The following is a 20091-nucleotide window of genomic DNA, read 5'->3' on the forward strand; positions in this document are numbered from 1 at the left end:
AGCAGCACAATGAGATTGACAGATAGAGTGAGGAGTTAACAGCAAGCTACAGTACACAAATATATGCTAAACCATATTTTTAAAATATCGGTAACATCTGAGCATTGTTAATCATCCTAGCCTAAGGGCTTTAAAGAAAGCAAATAGCAAATATCAACATCAAATTTTCGACCAGTGAGTATAGACTGAGCTTAAATGAAAGTATTTAAAGGGAGACTAAAGTGGCAATGAGGTTCCAGGAGTTTTGAATCTCCATGGTTTACACATCAAATGCCGTCAAACATTTAAAAAAAAACAACTACCTGTCATCACTCTCAATTTGAGACCTGAGAACTAAAGTAAACGGATTCCTCCTCATGTATATCCATCATTACTCACAAAGTTGTTCAAGCCAGTATTTTACCTCTCTTTTGCAGACCGCTTTACCTCACTTTCCCTACTTGCTCAATGCCATAGAATCTGTAACAGAGCTAATGTTTAGAACTTAACAGTTTCTGGGTCCCAGCCCCAGGCTTAAATCCACTAGATAGAACCTCCACAGACCTTTAAGTTTTTGAGGTACAAGAAACCTCAAATATAGAGACTACAGAAACACAAACTTACTGTTTTTAGATTGCATGTTTCCATTAGTCAATTAAAATGTACTATCACATCAGGTAATATGCTAAACTGATAACACTTCTGACAGCTTGAGAAACATCTCCAAAAAATCACCAGAGTGAATTCATCTCAAAATTCAGGTAAGCAAGTAATACCTGCTTGTCACGAACAACCACATCATTCACAAGCCCATTCGCAGCAGTGGGAGGGCCAGAGTTTCCTGATGAAGTCAAGTCTTTCTGGTTGGACAATATGTCAAATAAAATTAAGGCACCTGGAAATATAAATTGTTTTGAGTAAATATTCCTGTTTTCTTGATCCAAAATCTTAACAAATAGGACTTCTTGGTGATGGCAGTGGCTGTAGGTAAAGTGCAAGAAAGATTATTTATATAATTTTACAGAAAAAATAAAAAACAAGAAGAAACATGTTTAGATATTACACTTATGTGAGAATTCCTAGAGTATAGGAAGTGCTTAAAGCTGGTTCACTTAAAAGCAATTACAATAGCCAACATCACCTTTACTCATTACCTAAGGCTATGGACTCTTCCTAGAGGCAGGATTGGAGAAGCAGAGCCCAGACAACACAGCCAGGAATTCATAGCTTCATAATACTCATAAGAAAGGCATAGTAGGATAGTATTATCCCCATTTTACAACTGGGGAAAGCAGGCACAGAAGATAAGTGACTAACCTGTGGTCAGATGTCAAATTGCTTTTTTAAGACTAGACTAGAATCCAAGTCTTTTGACTCCCATCTCCATGCTCTAACCTCTAGATCAGGGTGGGCAAACTTTTTGGCCCGAGGGCCACATCAGGGTTGCAAAACTGTATGGAGGGCCAGGTAGGGAAGGCTGTGCCTCCCCAAACAGCATGGCCCCCACCCCCTCCCACCCTCTGACTGCCTCCCTCAGCACCCCCAACCCATCCAACCCCCCCGCTCCCTGTCCCCTCCCTCCCAGGACCCCCCAGCCCTAACCGCCCCCCCTCCCGGATCCCACTCCCCATCCAACCCCCCCTGCTCCCTGTCCCCTGACCCCTATCCACACTCCCGCCCACTGACAGGCCCCCTGGGACTCCCACGCCTATCCAAAGCCCCTGTTTCCCATCCCCTGACCACCACCCCCTCAGAACCCCCAACCCAGCCAACCCCCCTGCTCCCTGCACCTTTACCATGCCTCTCAGAGCAGTAGGACTGGCAGCTGCGCCGCCCAGCCACAGCCAGCCACACCGCTGCGCTGCCCAGAGCGCTGGTGGCATGGCAAGCTGAGGCTGCGGGGGAACGGGAAACAGTAGGGGAGAGAGCTCAAGGGCTGGGCAGAGTGGTCCCGGGGGCCGAATGTGGCCCATGGGCCGGAGTTTGCCCACCTCTGCTCTAGATCATAATGTCTCTTAAGAATTAAGTATTATAAACTGAGTATATTGACAATGTGCGTTAGGAGCCAACAACACTCTAGAAAACCATTATGGTATATCAGGCCAGCTTTCCCCACGCTTAAACGCAGTTTGCATTTTCCTCTATCGAACAATGCTATTTTGTCCCAGAAAGTAAACAGATATATTAGTAGATTACCTAAACTGTGCCCAGCAACAGAGACTCCTCCTTTGAAGTCTGGGTTGCGACTCATGAAAAGTGCATGTAGGCGGTTCATTTCCAGGCCTACTTTATCCACAATGGTCTGACAGTAGGTCGGGCTGTTGTAAAACAGTATATCAAGCAAGGTCTCATTGGTGAAGTGACGCAGACGTCCAATGCTTGGCAAAGTGATCTTTTTAATATTCCTGGTGGTGCAAAAATGTGGAAAAGAAATATCAGGAAAATATTTAATCTATTATCTTTTAATGAAGTCTAGCAACTGGAAATAAGGGAAGTCAGCACTATATGATCATCCAGCTTGTTCTATCACCCACCGATTAGAAACTTCTCAACTAAAACATTACAGAAGAATCATTCTATTGTTATCAGACCATGTTTATCTACCCTACCTTTATGGCATATGGTAATTTCTCATTCATTTTCCTTAACTCTATAAAGTATTGTATTATGCAATTTGTATGACAGAGGCTGTGCATAGTGGTACCGTGCTGTATACAGACCTGTCTACACCTGTTGCATCCCCATGTAGAGAGCTATGCCAGTGAACCGGTAGGAATTCAACTCTGCTCACTTTAAGTTCCTCTAAAGACTTCTTAAAATGAGTCTGCAACAGTTTCAGAGACACGGTCCTAAAATCATCAACTGGGGGGGGGGGGGGTTGGAGAGGAAGTAATGGAAATCGGATATTAATGTTAATCAAAAAAAGTCTAACACAACATGATTTCAAATATGTTTCTCAACTATACTAAACATTTTTAAAGTCCTCTTTCCCCATTTACTTTTTTTTTTTTTTTTAAAGAAGTTACAACATTTCACAAAAACTACTTATCTAGGTAGAAGAAAACTGTCAGGAAATAGTTAAATATCTAATTCAAAGTTGTATTTGGTGTATCCCCAAATAAAACCATATTTAGTTTCATGATCAAATATATTTTTGTGGGTTTTTTTTTTGTTTTGATTACAATATATGGAATATAAATTTATTGGGCAAAAGTCTTACCCTAAATGTTTAAGTTGTTTTAATAGTTATACAGGAACTTATAAAAATATGAGTTTAGTGTTGAGGGACTCATAGCAATGGCTAAAATTATGAATAACCGTTTTGAGAAAAAAATAATACTCTTTTCCATTTTTGGCTTCTTTCTCAAAATAAGGAAATATTTGCAGTTCTTAAATTAACACATTGTTCAAATAACATTTCAAAAACAATATAAAAACTGTCTAGACCACATTAAAGAATTCAATTAATGAAGAGAACTATAACCCGAGTTTAAATACTTCGGAATAAAGCTATGATTAAAGACTTACCACATTCAACAATGCTTCTAAATCGTAAATCACACACAGGACCTATGCCATGAACCATGAACACTAAATGGTCTATTTGAGACATCTCCCCTATAAAAAGCAAAAGAACAAGTAGTATTAGTATCTGATTATGTTCACAGTGACGCAGTTTGGTCATGTAGTTTTATATAACAAGGATTTAGGGGGTTAGGACAGTAATAATGTGGCCCAGGATACAATTTCACCTACAAATTTTCTTTTATAATTAAGAAAATCCATTTCTTGCCACCCCTCCAATTTTACTTAACTTTTCCTGTCTTTATTATTTACTACCATGCCGGTGTCATTCCACATGCAAGAAAATGTGGAATTATACGGTGTGTGTGTGTGTGTATATATATATATATATATACACACACACACACACGCGTGCGCCTCAGAGCCTGCCCATCTATGGAAGAACAGTGCAAGTTCAAAGAAGGGCATTCTTAAAAGCAATTCAAGCACCTCAAACTGACGACCATGTTGGGTCTTTTGTTCAAATGTGAAGGAAAAGTTGTAGTTCCAGCCAAAGCAGTCTAAGATTTATATAATTAGCACAACTCTACCATCAGCCAGATTATATTCTCACACTGTCTTCATCTATTAGCAGAAAACTAAGTACTGTTAATTTTCAAAACTTTTCCGAATTATGGGATGGAGTAGCTTAAAAATCAAAAAGGCAGATTTAGGAAGCCGATTTAACTGTGAAAATGGAAGATTTATTTGTAGGCAAGGAGCGACTGACCCTTACAAAAGCAAACAAATGTTCTCCAATAATATGCAATGATGGTTGCACTGGTAATACTTGCTTTCCTCTTGGTTATAAGAATGGCACTCTCCTGGAAACACTGTCTGCTTGACAAATATATTGGGGCAGAGAGCGATTGTTTTGTAAATCAGATTGATCAAAGCTTTGCAAACCACAGGCAAAAAAGGGACTCAGGAGAACTCTCCCACTGCAGTCCACATGTGCCCTGTCACATACCATCAGGAATTTCATCATGATCATCATCAATGCCACGCTTTACCACCCTTGGCCTTGTCTGACCATCTTGTGTGGTCCCCCATTCATCTGGTACTGCAGAAGGTTGGAATTGAACTATAACCTGAAAAGAAATAGATCGTCTAACTTTAAACAAGGAAAACTTATTTTCTAGTCTGTTTACCTGAAAATTCTGGTCTTGGAATGTATGAAGGTATTGTATGTTTGAATATAGCTCTTCTCATTCACTAAATGTATCTCTTGTGATTGACTCCAATACATTGTCTGCTCTTAGCTACTATTATTCCTATGCTTTATCGGGTGAGTGGCTAGCCGACTAAAACTAAACTCAAACAAGACTTAAGTAATTCTTGTTGGTTTGGGGCAAGTACCTAGACAAAATAACCTTTGCCAGGTTGTCTTCCATAACCGGGGGAAGTTGGCCTGCTGATTGATTCAGGTTTGCAATGCCCAAGAGTACCTTTCTTACTTTGTCATGCCCGAACTTGGTTAGCAGGTGAGATATTTTTCTGCCATGAGACAGACCTCACTACAGTTACTTACAATAAATCATTCTCAAAGTGACAACATTATGATACACTTTTTCACGTGGGGCAATATCTTAAGTCAATTCAGAAACCTCAGCTGGTACAGAATTCAGCCATCTGCCTACTTACCTGAATTTTCAGCAACAAGCATGTTACACCTGTATTCCACAATCTATATCGGTTTGGTGAAATTTAAGGTACAGGTTTTAAACTAAACAGCCTGTAATGGTTTGAGTACTGCCTGCCTGAAAGATTTACTAGCTGAAACATCATAGCTTGTGCTATATGCAGTGTTGTAGCTGTGTTGGTACCAGGTTATTAGAGAGACAAGGTGGGTGAGATAATATCTTTTATTGGACCAATTTCTGCTGGTGAGAGAGATAAGCTTTCAAGTTCACACAGAGCTCTTCTTCTACTTGTGTTATGCAGGAGTTCAAAGTATATGACGACAGTGGTCCCTTCTGGCCTTAAAATCTTTTGCATATCTCCTCACATGATACCACAATAGCCAAGGTCAGCTGAGCTGACAATCCCTCATTTAACAACTAGGGAGCTGTAGGCAGGCATTCACAGCAAAAGGCCTTTGACTTTAAAAGTTGTCCCACCTCCCAGTGGCCTAAGAACACCCAAGTGTATCGACTTTTTGGTTACATTGCAAAATCTCTCAGGTTTTAGAAGAGAGGATGATTTTTATTATTTCTGATAGGCTGTTGGGGTAAGGAGAGTTTTAAAACATTATTTTTAACATACACATACCCAGAGCAATGGATAAGTGCATTTTTAAAACTCCACGTAAGGCTAAGTTTGCATTCAAGTTATGCTTTAATTTTACACAAAAGCATACTCAACTCCATGCTACACTGCAAAGACCTAAAAACCAGATAATTAGCATTACCTTAGGATTATGCATAACAATTGTTTCCCCATTTGGAAATTCAAGTCGCCGGTGCCACTGATTCGCAGTTACAGCTTTTTTATATTCTGCCTGCAACAATAGACAAGTTATGTAAAACCAGTATGTCTTTTTAGACTAACTACATGTAACATGCCAAATCAAAAGTTGGGCTTGTCTACATGATGCACTAGGGCACTCCAGCTGGGGTGTATATTCTCATGTGCACCAGTGTGTCACACATGAACTGGCCGTGTGAACCCTGCTGCCATGCACTAAAAGTTCCCCAGTGCTCGGTGATGTAATCCTGTTTCAAACAGTACTATGTCACTGTGCACTAGGAAACTTTTAGTGCATGATATGCTGGTGCACCACGAGAATTTACAACCCAGTTGGTGTGCACTAATGCAGTATTTCTCAGTGACTGGTCTGTGGACTGGCGCCTGTTCCTGAAATCTCCATGACAGTTTAGGAAAGCAGAAAGGTGGTCCCTGGTATCAAAAAGGTTGAGAAACACTGCACTAATGCACCAGGTTGACAAGCTTTTAGAATATGCTAGGACACTACTTGCATAATTTTATTTACAGTAGGGAAAATGATAGGGATATATAGCACTATAATGTGACTCTAGTTATAATCTGACAAACTGCATAATATATTTTAGGCCAACAGCACAAGGGGACAGAAGTGAGTCTTAAAGCATCTTACAAAGCCCCACTTTGTGAATTAGAAAACACTAATTTAGCCCCTTTCTCTAATACAATTTCAAGCAGGTGTAAAAGCTTTTCTAGAAGAGAGGTAATAGATCAGAATTATTAGGTTAAGTTCTTAGTTACGTTCACTTAAAAGTAATACTGACCTCTAGTTTCTCACTGAAGTCCTCAGTATAAGGAATAAACCTGCTATCTTTGTCTCCCTTATAAAACCATGTACATCGTCTGACTTCAGATGGCTCTTCTTCCCAATATACCGCTTTTCTTAGTCTGTCATACAGGTAAACATCATAGCGCCCCCCATCAGTGCTCAAAACCACGCTCTCAGGATCAGGTTGGACTAGAATACAAAATTCATGCTTTGTTACAATAGTAACTTGTGCTTTCCTCTTTTAAAGCTGTGAAATTAATGTCAGTCAGGATGCTAATCAACCACTTAAAACAGTAACCTACGCTGTTTTGAACTCCGTTCAAAACCCCTGCCTTTATCTCTTTCCTTATAATGTATGTACTCTTCCACACTTTTAGATAAAGGAGTGAAAACATTTTCAGGAGTGACAGCTTGGAGGTACTTATTTTTTCTGTTGAACAAAGGTTGTTAGTGAAAATGGGAAAAGACCTATTTGGACATACTGTGGTGTGCCACTTTCTGCAGTTACTCCACTTCATTCCATTATGAAATGCAGTAGGCTGAGAGCAAAGTAAAATATACTACTATCCTGATCTATGAAGTGAAGTGCCTCAAAGATAAGGATTCTAGTCAGTTTCAGATGTCTGCTGGTACACTGAAGTGAGTGGAATCTGTGGAAAAGCACAGCACCACAGGATGGACAGAACAGGAAAATGAAAACAGACCACAAAAGGAACTAGGGCAAACAGGAGGAGAAATAATAGGAAAACTTGGAAGGCATCAGAACAACAGTGAACAGGCAAGTTCCTCAATCAACAGTCAAGATGACAGAAATTTTCTCTACATATTGTATAACAATACTAATTCTGTATCCACCTCTCAGATTCAATTACCTTTCTTACTGTAGTGTGTAACAAATTGAGCCCTGAAAGTTTACTCTCACCGCTTGATTATGTGCAACAGATCTCATTCCACTTAGTAGTATTTTGCAAAACCACCACCCCATTCCACCTTAATCTACACCCACACATACCTAGAATCAGCTAATAACTTCCATTTTTTCATTAATAACCATCCAATAAAGTTGGGCCATCAGTCTGTAAAGGCTAAGATATCAAGATAAGTAAATCCATTTGAAATCACACCCTTCTAGCATTGCTACTTTCTAATGGAAAGGTCTTTAGTGCCAGTGGAATGTTTTGCCATATTTCCCATTATAACTTTGTTTCAATCAGATCCTTGAAAATAACTTCTTATAAACTTGACCGATTTCTTATGTCCAATTACTGGCAAAAATAAATGAGAGAGACATGGCTGTCAAGGCGGATAGGGTTAATCGTTAGACCAACCACCTCTTTTCTGAAAGACCAATATGTACTCTGCTCTATCATTTTCAACCCCCAAAATTGACATTTTGCCCACTCACAAGAATGAAGATGTAAGGCAGAGATAAGAAAAAAATATAGTGCATACAATCACAGAGAAATGCAGCACAGTGAGTTTGTTATTGTGGGATGGTTACATATATATTAGACCTGTAAGCCTCAATAGTAATGATGCCAAGTAGCAGACTTCCAACCTAGTAAACCTCTGGATTAGTAAAAAAGATTGGTTCAAATTTATCTTCTCAGTATAAGCCAACACCCAACATTCTCACAGTACTCCTTCATCTTTATAAATGAGCCACAGAACTCTAGCATCTACCTTCACATTCAATGGCAAGCAGCCACAATCTAAGAATAAGATGTAAAGAAAGTTTCACTGCTTACCAGAGTTATAAACTTCTTCTAGTGTTACAGAATCTAGAATGCTGAATGGCATCCATATTTGTTTGTATTCCACCTCCTTGCAGTAAAACCAGTGGGGCTGAACTGGTTCATATTGGTTCTGTAGCAAAACAGGTGGTGCCTGCACCAGTGGACCTGCAGGTCTGGGGGCTTGCAGTGGTTGTGATGGTGATGGCAGTGGCGGCTGCGAATGAGGAAACTGAAAATACACTAGATTTATTAGAGATGATTCAAGTATCTCAGTCTCAAATTATGTTTATTGCGTATATTTTATATCTCATTTAGGAGATTATTCTCACTCGTCATTCTCATATGCTTCCCTCTTTCTAAAATATTAACTTTTTGGCATACAACTTTTACAGGATGTCCACCTGATGGTGTTTTAAAAATCCATCTTATTTCAAGTTAAAGATCTGACTTTTTCTCTTCTCAGAAAAAGTAATCAACTAAAACTGCTAAAGTTTCAAATTTGTCATGGCCTAAGTGCTTTCCTTCATTTGAAAAAAATGTTTTAAAATAAATGTTTGAAGTTTGAAAATTCAGGCTCAGCATGTTTATCTTATGTGTCTTTCCTACCAGCACCAAATACATATCTATACGTTGTTAGCTGCTCACTTAAACATGGAGCCACCAATGCAAGTGTTCACAGCTAACTTCAGTGAATGGCTTGTACTTGTTGGGTTCAAAGAACACACAATCTGTGGCCCCAATCCTGCAAATGAATCTGGACAAGTGGATCCTTACCCAGTGACTCAGAAAATTTAAGACCTGATTCTGAGAAGCACTGTGGCTAAACTCAATTTAGATTTCATAGGAGTTGTGGATGCTGATGACCTCTCAGGATCAGGCCCAAACTGCAAAAAGGGAGTTTTTCCCATTGCCATCAAGGGGACCAAAGATTTCGACCTCATGTTAATGTGAGAAAAGGTGGCAAGTTCAAGCATTCAGAAAGTCAAAATATTTCAAATTCCAAAAGCTAAGGTTGTTCAGGCATCATTAACTTGGAAATGTTATATATACTTATAGACACATACCTTTGTATTCCTCTTTCCCTAGTGAGCAACAGAGGCAAGAAAAATTTGTGTAAGAAGATATGTTTAACCTAACATCCCTTTAAAACTGAAATCATTCTGACTACCAGCTTGTCCTCCAAAACCAACGGATTGTAAAAACACTATCTTAAGAATCATAAGAGCTAGAAACGAATGCTTTTCACCATATGAAATCCAGGAATTCAGGATTTTATCTGTTACATAGTCTAGCCGCTAAAATCAAGTGGCTTTAAAGATGCCACTTAGTATAAAGTAAACTTTCCCAAAGTACTGGTCCTAGATCAGTGAAGACATTTTGATATTAGAGGTCAAAAGGACTCAAGATTCTCTTACTCTGTTAAAGGGCAACATGAAGCAGAAATAAAACAGAGAAAATTAAGACTATGGTGAGGGAAAAATATAATTAAAATAGAACAATCTGAAATAATTCTATATTAACACCAAGAAATCAAAGATCATTCGCATACCGGTGACAATGATCCTGGAGGTGTCTGATACATGTGGATAGGCGGTACAGAGGGTGGTGGCTGGGCAAGCTGGCTTGGTGTCTGAATCTGCTGCAGCTGCGGTGGAGTTATGTAAGGATTAGCTCTACTGCTTAAGGTGGTATGGCGATATGGGTTATATCCTTGTTGCGGTGCTCCATGGGGAGGAGTAGAAAAGTTTGCAAGTGGGGGACAACTCTCTGGAGGAGTCTGATAAGCACTGATTCCCATGCGGGAAGTAGGTGGTGCACTATAAGATGGCTGTGACTTCGGAACACTTGGCAAAAAAGCATTCTGCCCCTCTTGTGATCCAGGCAAGAGTGGGAGAGAAGTTAGACCCTTGGAGAAGGTTGATGGCCCAACAGGTGGTGTCACTGTTGTTAAGGGTGGCTGCCCTATGCTTCCAAAAGGATCACTGCTACTAGGTACCTGGGAGAAATAGCTAAAAGTCTGTGGTGGATTAGGAGTAGCAGAAGTCTGGCCCAAGAAGCTGTCCTCTTCTCCAACATCTGTGGAATCATCTGCATTGAAACACAGAGTAATGGTTAATGGAGCTATTCTAAGGAATTTTATCATTTGCTCTACAGTCTGAAACTGTTCTATAATAGTATAAACTATGTCCAATATTTTGCTTATCTTAAGTGTTTTGGCACAATTTAGGCCCCAAATTCATGAAGGTTAAACAAGCTATGCACTAGAAGGTAGTAAGTCTCCAAAAACATTTGAATAATTTTATAGTCCATTTTAGAAACACAGACAAAGCAATCTGAGTTAATTAAAAATCCTAGATTGTTAGCCTTAGATCTGAATTCCTCTTATTTACAACATGCTTATCATACCAACCCAGGCGTACTTGCAAATACAAAAAAATTTAATCTAGCAGTAAATAAAAGTTACATTATAAGAACTTCACTCCCTTTTATTTTCCTCCACCTGCAAAAAGATGACCATTTGAACTCATTCCACCTCCTAAGAAAAAGCCAGTATAAACAGATGTGCATGGAAGGAGAACTTACTCTGACTCTATTGTATTCCAGTGGGAAGCAAGTTCCAGAGTACATGAACATTTTGGAGCAGCTTGGCAAAAGCTCCCCCTTCCCCTCCCACAAGTCAGCAACATAACTTTGAGATAAGTTTCTAAACAATTAGTGACATGGTTGGATCTAAATATGTTTAGTGTTCACACCACAACATGGTTTATATTCGATTAATGGAAGTTGCTGCTAACTGCATGATGCTCCTACCAATGTCCAACTGTTTTCCTGCAGCCAGGTCATAGCATTTATTTCATTACATTAGACAAGTTGCTTAACAGAGCTTGTATAACTGACTGGCTAGCTCTCCATCCTCCGAGCTTTCAACATAATGTTGATGGTGTTGCTTGGCCTCTGTGCACACAATCCATACTTTCCCATAAAGCATGGATGCAAACTTGGTTGGGTAGTTAAGTAGCTGTGGACATGGAAACGAGGTCAATGTAGGGCAGTCTTGTGAAACATTACGGCACAGATACAATTCAGCCATAATGAGCATGCCACAGCCTCATTACAAAAAGAACTGTAACACTACTGTAGTCCATAGCCTAATCTGGGGGGTGATGAACTCAATCCTCCCAGTTTCCAAATTTTCTTTCGAGTAGCACTACAGTTCAGAAAATTACTTCCACCATTATTCATTACTCCGCTGCAGACTTTGATTGCCTCTTACTGATTTTTGGAAAGGGCAAAGCTGCTAAACCCACCAAAGCAACTTTATATGTGTGGTTCTCTTCTGAAATGCTACACACACTTTTTTTTTTTTTACCCTTTATTTCATTGGCTATAGGGAGCAACCCCATTGATGGTAGCTCCTTAACTGTTTGCACACTTTCCCTGATTTCTTTAGCACGTATTATATAAGTTGGAGTCTTATACTTTGGATTTTGGACATCATAGCCTGCAACTAAAAGGACTCAGAATCAAAACTTCCTATTCCAATAAAAATCCAGACCTTTCCTTTTCTGAGTTTCCATAGAAAAATGTTTGGTTATTTTAAAATAAGAAGGTCCATGCATCAGATATGTCCTTTGCCACTGAGATATGGCAATGTACTACACTGACCCTTGGACTAACCTATGCAATAGCTAAGGAAGGTGAGAGAAACCTTAGATTTTGAAATATCAAAAGTCTTTAAAGTAACAGTACAATAATACTAAGAGATGAAGCTGGACACCATTCTGCAGGGTATATTTGTTGGAGAGCGCTGTGGAAGAAAGAAGAGACACGAACATGCAGGTGAGTATTTGTTAATAGAGAAGCCTTAGCAGAGAGGTGAGCAACATAAGAAACAAGAAGAGAGGAGGTAAAAAGGGGCAAAACAAGGGACACTTTTGCTATCTGGTTTCCTGTACGCTAGGCTGGCAGTTTTGAAGAAGTCCCTCTGCCTGAACTTTGCGTGATACTGGCGTGACAGGCTTTAAAAGCAGAAGAATGATCATGCCAACACCCCACCAGATCTTTAGATTTTTCCCATTTTCCAGCTGATCATTGTCAGCATCCTGGCAGCCTCTCATCAGGAACAGGGCCTCCATGCACTCTGCTTTGTGCAAGTACCCACTCGTATTACCTCCACTCTGTTTCTGTGGTCCTTTTGGTCCAAAGGCAGGTTGTTGTTTTTTCAAGAATGATCCACCAAGGATTTGCCCCATCTTAACCAACATCAACACTAAATAGGGTGTGTCTCAATTGGAAGGCTGAGAATCATCACATAATCAGGAGATAAATATGAACATGCCTCAGATAGATAAAACTTCTAAGACAAGTAAGTAAGTATATGAAAGAACCTACAGTGAAAGACCACAGGAACCACAATACCGGATCAGGGCAGTGGTCCACCTGTTCAAGTATCTTATCTCTGACAGCGTCCAATACCAGTTGATTCTGAGGAAAGAACAAGGAACCTCACAGTAGCCAGTTAGAAAATAAAGTATGACTGTGAAATCTTGCCTCTAGCTTCCTTATCTGGGAAAAGCTCCCAACAGCATCCAACTTCCTGCCAGCTACAAACAGAATAATTAATTTAGTTCCCTTCTCCTTCACTGTGTGGCACTGACCTTTAACCCAAGGTCACCTTTTTCCTTATTGGTAGGGTTTCAAGATCAAGTCCAAAAGTAGCATTTAGGGACATTCCCTTAGAACAGGCCATGCCAGAAATTCATTCTGTCCCCTGCCTTAAATACAAATCCTGAAGGGGTCCCATCTAACAAGTTAGTGAGTACAAAACTCACCAGTAAAAGTCATTTAGCAAGTGACTGCATTTGCATAAAGTCTAAGCCATCAGGTTTTATGTGGGAGTTTGAGAAGATGGGAAGCAAAATCTCTTCACCCCCCACACCCAAACACAGAGACAGAATGCAGGTCTGTAGTCTCTCCATCCCATCAGCACAGTGCAGTGAGGGCCCCAATTCTGTTTAAACCCTCTATGCAAGACTGGTGCAGAAATTAGCTCTATGGTACAAAAGGAGTACAGGAGCCCCACTCTGGGCAGCCCCAGCAGAGGGCTTAAATGGCATGGAACCTTGCACTGGTCCTCTTCATCATGTGAGTTTCACCTGCAGTGAGTACATAATAACTTGGACACTGAAAACAATTATAAATCAAAGGCCAGACCCTTGTCCCTCATAGCTCCTGCTTTGCAATGCTCCAGCAACACAAAACAGAGGAATTACAAGACCCCTCAGAGCCAGCTTAGCTAGCCCTCACGTGCTTGGAGAACGTCTAGGGCATGGTCTCAGCATCGTTGCACGTCAGCAATCCCTGGCACGTAGAACAGCCCCTTAAAGGCTGTTAGCAGGCAACACAATTTAGAGAAACAATGAGACTGTTCTAAGTTACACTGGGAGCTAAAAATGACCCCACAGGCTGTGAGGAAAAATCATTCCATAACGCCACTTTTGCTCATGCTCCACTCAACCATAGACAAGAATGCAACTCAGATACCGACAGCTGTTTGCAACCTCTAACAACATAGATCAATTTGCAGCCAAGAAAGGTCACAATACGATAGAGCACTGAGGAAGAGGAGAGGAATCCACTGATAATCCAAAGAGAAAGAAGACTGGTTCTCAAAGGCAGCTGCCCTAATAACTTTTTTTTAAATACTACATGCTAACACAAACAACTGCCATCAGTAAGGTAGGCTATACTGAAATGAGTTTCTTCCCCTCATAAAAGAGTGACATGTCTTGTGGTTCCAGTCTACTTCATCTACATTTGTGAGTTTCTCTCACCTTTGGACATTATATTATGCACTTCCAAAACGGAATTAAAAACCAACCAAGTATGTGAATCACTATGTGGTGAAGGCCAAACTGAATTTTTAATTAAGGCGTAGGGCACAAAGTTATGCTTATATACTACTCTCAAATCATAAAACAATACCCACTTATGCCAAATGAAGTTTACCAAAAGATACAGGCCCTTAGTTACTAAAACTAACCATTACATTTAGCATCACTAAATCTCAATGGAAAAAGTGGTGCAGGGCACCTTCAGATATGCCTTTCAATTCTTTCCATCCTCTTCTCTGTTTTTCATCTCTTCTGCCTGAATTTGTGCATCTGTCTCTTTTGTCATTATGCTGTAACTCTTGAATTTTTATCCCTGTTTGTTAGCAAAGAAGTGAACTTGAAAAATTCAATCCACGAGTTTCCCAGTAACTAGTACAAATTAGAAAGTTTTGCCTGTAATTTCCTGTTTTCCTCGAGCACTTTACAAGCATGGTCAATGAAGTGAGACATTTCAGTATATTAATTTCCAATCCAGCCAAAAGGAACCAGGAACTCAACTATGATTATCAAGATAAGCACTATTTATGTGCAGTCTGTAGACATGTAACTTTCTCTTTGAAAACTCCCATAACTGCTACATTTTTTATCTCTAGGTTATATTTTTAATTCCTTATCACGGGGGTGGGCAAATTTTTTGGCCCAAAGGCCACATCGGGGAATAGAAATTGTATGGCGGGCCATGAATGTTCAAAAAATTGGGGTTGGGGTGCAGGCTCTGGGGTGGGGCTGAGGATGAGGCGTTTGGGGTTTAGGAGGGTGCTCTGGGCTGGGACCGAGGGGTTCAGAGGGCGGGAGGGGGATCAGGGCTTGGGTAGGGGTGCGGGAAGGGGTGCAGGTTCCAGCTGGGGGTGCAGGCTCGGGGGTGGGGCTGGGGATGAGGCGTTTGGGATGTAGGAGGGTGCTCTGGGCTGGGACCGAGGGGTTTGGAGAGCAGGAGGGGGATCAGGGCTGGGGTAGGGGCATGGGGAGAGGCTCAGAAGTGCAGGCTCCGTGCAGCGCTTACCTCAAGCATGGTGTGGCCCCAGACCCAGTCCAGAGCGGGGCTGAGCCGTGTGGTGCAGCTCACTGGCCGGCTTAAAACTTGGCCTGCTAAACCCAGGGTTGTGAGTTCAATCCTTGAGGGGGCCATTTAGGGATCAGGGGCTAAAATTGGGGATTGGTCCTGCTTTGAGCAAGGGGTTGGACTAGATGATCTCCTGAGGTCCCTTCCAACCCTGATAGTCTATGATTCTATGAAAACAGCTTGCAGGCCGTAGTTTGCCCACCCCCGCCTTATCACATGTAAAATATAGACTATTATGAACTATAATAATTACTGATATGGGAGAAAAAAGACAAGACATTTCAAACTTTTTACCAAATACCTACAAGTAAAACACCCAACTCTTATTCCTTCCAAACAGCGCTGTATAGGAGACCTAACATGTCTTTCTATGAAAGACCAAAAAAAAGTTCCTGATGACAAGTTTTGGGGGCTTTTTAAGCAAAAAATTGTTTTCATTTAGCTTTACTAAACACTAAATTGGAGTATAAAGACAGGCTGGCATTTTGTATAATATGCAAATAATATGTTAAAAGAAAAAGGGACTGAGCACAGGTTCAATCTTGTTCACATATTTTATATAAAACTATACTGCATATTAACTACTCATTTCCTTTTCATTTGCAGCCTTCATCATTTAACAGGAGTCATGGCCACATCCTCAACCAAGGCCATCTGCTCAGCAATAGTAAAAGAACTGCCCCATCTTGGGATCTTGTTGAACTCATCTCTGCTCCCAATGATGACACAGATTCTTTTATCTGCAGCTGTCCAAGAAACTTCAGTAGAATCCCTATTTACAAACTAATTGAAGACTTCATAAAATTTAACATCTCAGAATTAAAGCAGGCACAGTTTATAAGCTGCAGTAAGACACACTGCATTGGTTTCTTCTTGTCCTCCATACCACCACCAAGTTATTTCCAATGCATCAAAGGCAACAGAATATAGAGAGATGTTGACTTGTTTTTAATCAACACCACTTTCCTTATATGCTTTTTTTTTTCCTGTGAGGAAAAATGCTCTGCATAACTGGTGGTTCGTAAGATTGCTGTTCATAAAAATTGAGATTCTACTGTATACGCTTTCCTCTCAGATGTGGACAACAAAACACAACTGCTGGCCTTTGAGGATGTGATAGATTTATGAGAATATGTTACTTCCAGTATTAGCTGTCAATTCACTTATTGCAATTCCAGAAGCTGATTACCAATTATAATAACCTAGATGGTTTAGGACCTCAAAGATTTCCTCTCTCACATACCTTGCTGTGAAAATGAAGGCTCTAACTCAGAAGCTGTTCTGTGTACGTGGATCCCTGTGTGACACCCCGGCATGCCCTTATTCACCCCTGTTATATAATTAGGATATGTTTTACACAAAGTACGCCTTGTGAGGTATCACTCTAAAAGTCTTAATCTGCGAGACATTAATATCTCGTTGGATTGTATATGCTATCATAGTATCTGAAGTTATGATACTAAGTTTAGCTAGGTTATGTGTTACTGAAACATGTTTTGAGGTTGAAAACACCCACAAGCAGCCTTTCAGGTACAACAGTAAAAAGGCCAAACAATGTTAATGGCTAATTGAGGAAATGCTCACAAGCACAAGGATTACCCCAGGAACTGCATACAATAGAAACCTCTCAGAGATAGCACTACACACTGGGAATGTTTGACCTAGGTCAGAGCAAAAGAGCTTTCCAGTAAGTGATGGTACCACACTCTCCCTACAACAATACACCTGGAAACACCTGAGGAACAAAGACTGAACTGGGGGAAGTGATGGTCCCAGGCTGAAGGGATTTCTAGCCTGTGTATGTAAACCTGGGAAACATTAGCTATTCTTGTGCATGAAAGCATCCAAACAATTTGTAATAGCTCAAACAAGCACTATTATTTTCAGTTAGGGAACTGACAAAAGGGAAAAAATGTTTCTTCCTCAAACAGCCCCCTCCCAAAGCTACAGCAAAATGACACACTTCAGGGAAGAGAACACGCATAAGACATTTCAGACCAAAGAGAACTTTTCCATAAAGTTTTTTAAGAAACTCAAAAAAGGGGCTTGAAATGAAAGTTAGCACTACAGCTGTACAACAACATAAAGAACCCCACTATGAGAAGGAGGGTAAGGCCAAACAACAACTCAGTTCACACCAGTGAAAGTTTTCTTTGAGCAGGTATGAAATATAGTGATTGAAGTCTGCCTTCTTGCTGCCTGAGGAAAGAGCAGGACATATAGTTCCGGGATCTACTACCACAGAGAGACTCAAAGTAGAAAAGTGAAAAGAGAAATGGTGTTTCCCTTCTGACCACATATAAAGTGGTGCAATTTACCCTCCATTCAGGATCATCCAGAAAGGCTTCCAGAACTGATGTAACAGTAGGAGGCCCTTTCAACTGAAATACATACCCCCATTTAATTTCTGCTCCTAGTGCTAACCCTAGTGAACACAGTAAGCACATATCTCTGAAAAAAATGAAAGATCCAGAGAAAAACTTATTTTTAGGGAGCAGCTCTCCACAGGGTTTTTATTCATGGCACAAAAATCACATCTGTGTGTCACAGCGCAGGATGCTGCAGGACATCGCTGATGAAATAGGGGAAAAGAGCAGCAACCTGTACTAACATGACACTAGATAACAAAAAGTGGTCTGAACTGAGTGGTCACCTCCCCAATCTGCTGCACCCCTGAACCCATCAACCACAACTCCATCTACCCCCAACACTTTCCCACATCTCCTACTCCCCCCACCACCCCAACACCATTTCTCCCACATGGCTCCCATCTCATCCCCTCTTCCCTCCAGCTACCCCCAACTCCGTGTTCCCCCCACCAGGGCCCCCATCTCATCCCCCCTTCCCTCCAGCTACCCCTAATACCGTGTCCCCCTCCACCAGGGCCCCCATCTCATCCCCCTCCCCCTAGTTGCCCCTGGCACCATTCCCCCCACCACCACCCCACCTGCTCCGATGCCTTCCCCTCTCATGCCCTCAGCTATCCCTGACACCCTTCCCCGACCAGGGACCCCATCTCATCTCCCCACTACTCCACCAGCTCCAATGCCTTCTCCCATCTCCTTCCCCCACCACCCCGACACCATTTCTCCCACGAGGTCCCCCACCACCATCCCAGCTACCTCCAGCACCATGCCTCCCCCCCACCAGGGCCCCCCATCTCATCCCCCTTCCCTCCAGCTACCCCCAACACCGTGCCCCCCAACAGGGCCCCCATCTCTTCCCTGCTCCCACCAGGTACCCCCAACACCATGCCCCCCCACCAGAGCGCTCATCTCATCCACCCTTCCCTCCAGCTACCCCAACACAGTGTCGTCCCCCTCAGAGCCCCCATTTCATCCCCCCTTCCCTGCAGCTACCCCCAACACAGTATTCCCCCACCAGAGCCCCCATCTCTTCCCTGCTCCCACCAGGTACCCCCAACACCATGTTCCCCCACACCACCAGGGCGCTCATCTCACCCCCCTTCCCTCCAGCTACCCCAACACAGTGTCGTCCCCCTCAGGGCCCCCATCTCATCCCCCCTTCCCTCCAGCTACCCCCAACACCGTGTTCCCCCCCACTAGGACCCCCATCTCATCCCCCCTTCCCTCCAGCTACCCCCAACACCGTGTTCCCCCCCAACTAGGGCCCCCATCTCATCCCCCCTTCCCTCCAGTTACCCCCAACACCGTGTCGTGTCCCCCCCCCCGGGCTCCCATCTCATCCCCCTCACCCCACCACTCGAGCTATCCCAGACACTTCCCCTGCAGCAATGCCCCCATCGGCCCCCAACAACATGCGCCTCCCCAGTATCCCCCGGCCGGCTCCCCCCTGGCAGCCCCGCCAGGCGCCGCGTACCTGCGCCGAGGAGAGCGGGCCCCGGGGGCGCAGCGGGGGCCTGGCTGACCGGGATGAAGGGCACCGCGAAATTGAACTCGGTCGCCGAGGAGGAGAAGAGCAGGTTGGTGCCGCTAGCAGAACCAGGCCCAGGCGGCTTCGTGGCGGCCATCGCTGCGGCTCTTCCACGTCTCCCCCCCGGACAGCCGGAGCAGCCAGCGCGGCCCTTTCCGCCCGCAGCGCTGCCCGGCTCCAAGATGGCGGCGTTGGGACCCACCCGCACCTCACGCCGCAGCGTTGGGGCGGGGCCGGCCGGGCCGCCGCCATTGCCGCCGCGGGAGGCAGCTTGGGCCGGAAGTTCGGGACCCATCTCCGGGAGCGGGCGAGCGCGTGGCTACGGCGGGGCGCAGGGCCCCATCTCCGCGAGCGGCAGGGCCTGGGGAGTCCCGCCGGGCGCCCGCCCCGGCCCGGCCCGCGCGATGCCGTGTGTGGCCGACTGGCTGAACAGCCCCCTCAGCATCGTGCAGGGCATCTTCGGTGAGAGCGAGGCGGCCGGGCGCGGCGCCGCGGCTGGCGGGAGAAGACACAGCGGGGCAGGGCCCGGGGGGCGGCTGGGGACGCCGAATAATGGGGCGCCTGGGGGGCGGCTGCGGGGAGGGGAAGCGGTGGGCGAGCGGCGGGGCGGGGGGGCCCCTGAGGGGTGCCAGGGTCGCGCCGGGGAGCGGCAGCGGCGGCGGGTGGCGAGGCGCAGGGAAGGGGGCGCCT

At 43.3% G+C, this 20091-nt stretch overlaps 1 protein-coding gene across 1 annotated transcript in view; it reads right to left on the bottom strand.

Annotated features, from left to right (window-relative positions):
• Positions 1-19858, bottom strand: part of SEC23IP (SEC23 interacting protein) — a gene marked incomplete at its 5' end in the record, with an annotated part of 38777 nt that extends 18919 nt beyond the window's left edge. Inside the window, 12 exon segments of the mRNA XM_084633827.1 lie at positions 756-874; positions 2176-2384; positions 2700-2841; positions 3508-3597; positions 4514-4634; positions 5954-6043; positions 6810-7003; positions 8563-8779; positions 10100-10638; positions 19348-19628; positions 19630-19802; positions 19805-19858. Coding sequence (XP_084489953.1) covers positions 756-874; positions 2176-2384; positions 2700-2841; positions 3508-3597; positions 4514-4634; positions 5954-6043; positions 6810-7003; positions 8563-8779; positions 10100-10638; positions 19348-19628; positions 19630-19802; positions 19805-19858 — 2229 coding nt within the window.
• Positions 19859-20091: the final 233 nt, after the last annotated feature.

This window comes from Lepidochelys olivacea, assembly GCF_965140295.1.
Source record: "Lepidochelys olivacea isolate rLepOli2 genome assembly, chromosome: 7".
NCBI classification, from domain to species: Eukaryota; Metazoa; Chordata; order Testudines; family Cheloniidae; genus Lepidochelys; species Lepidochelys olivacea.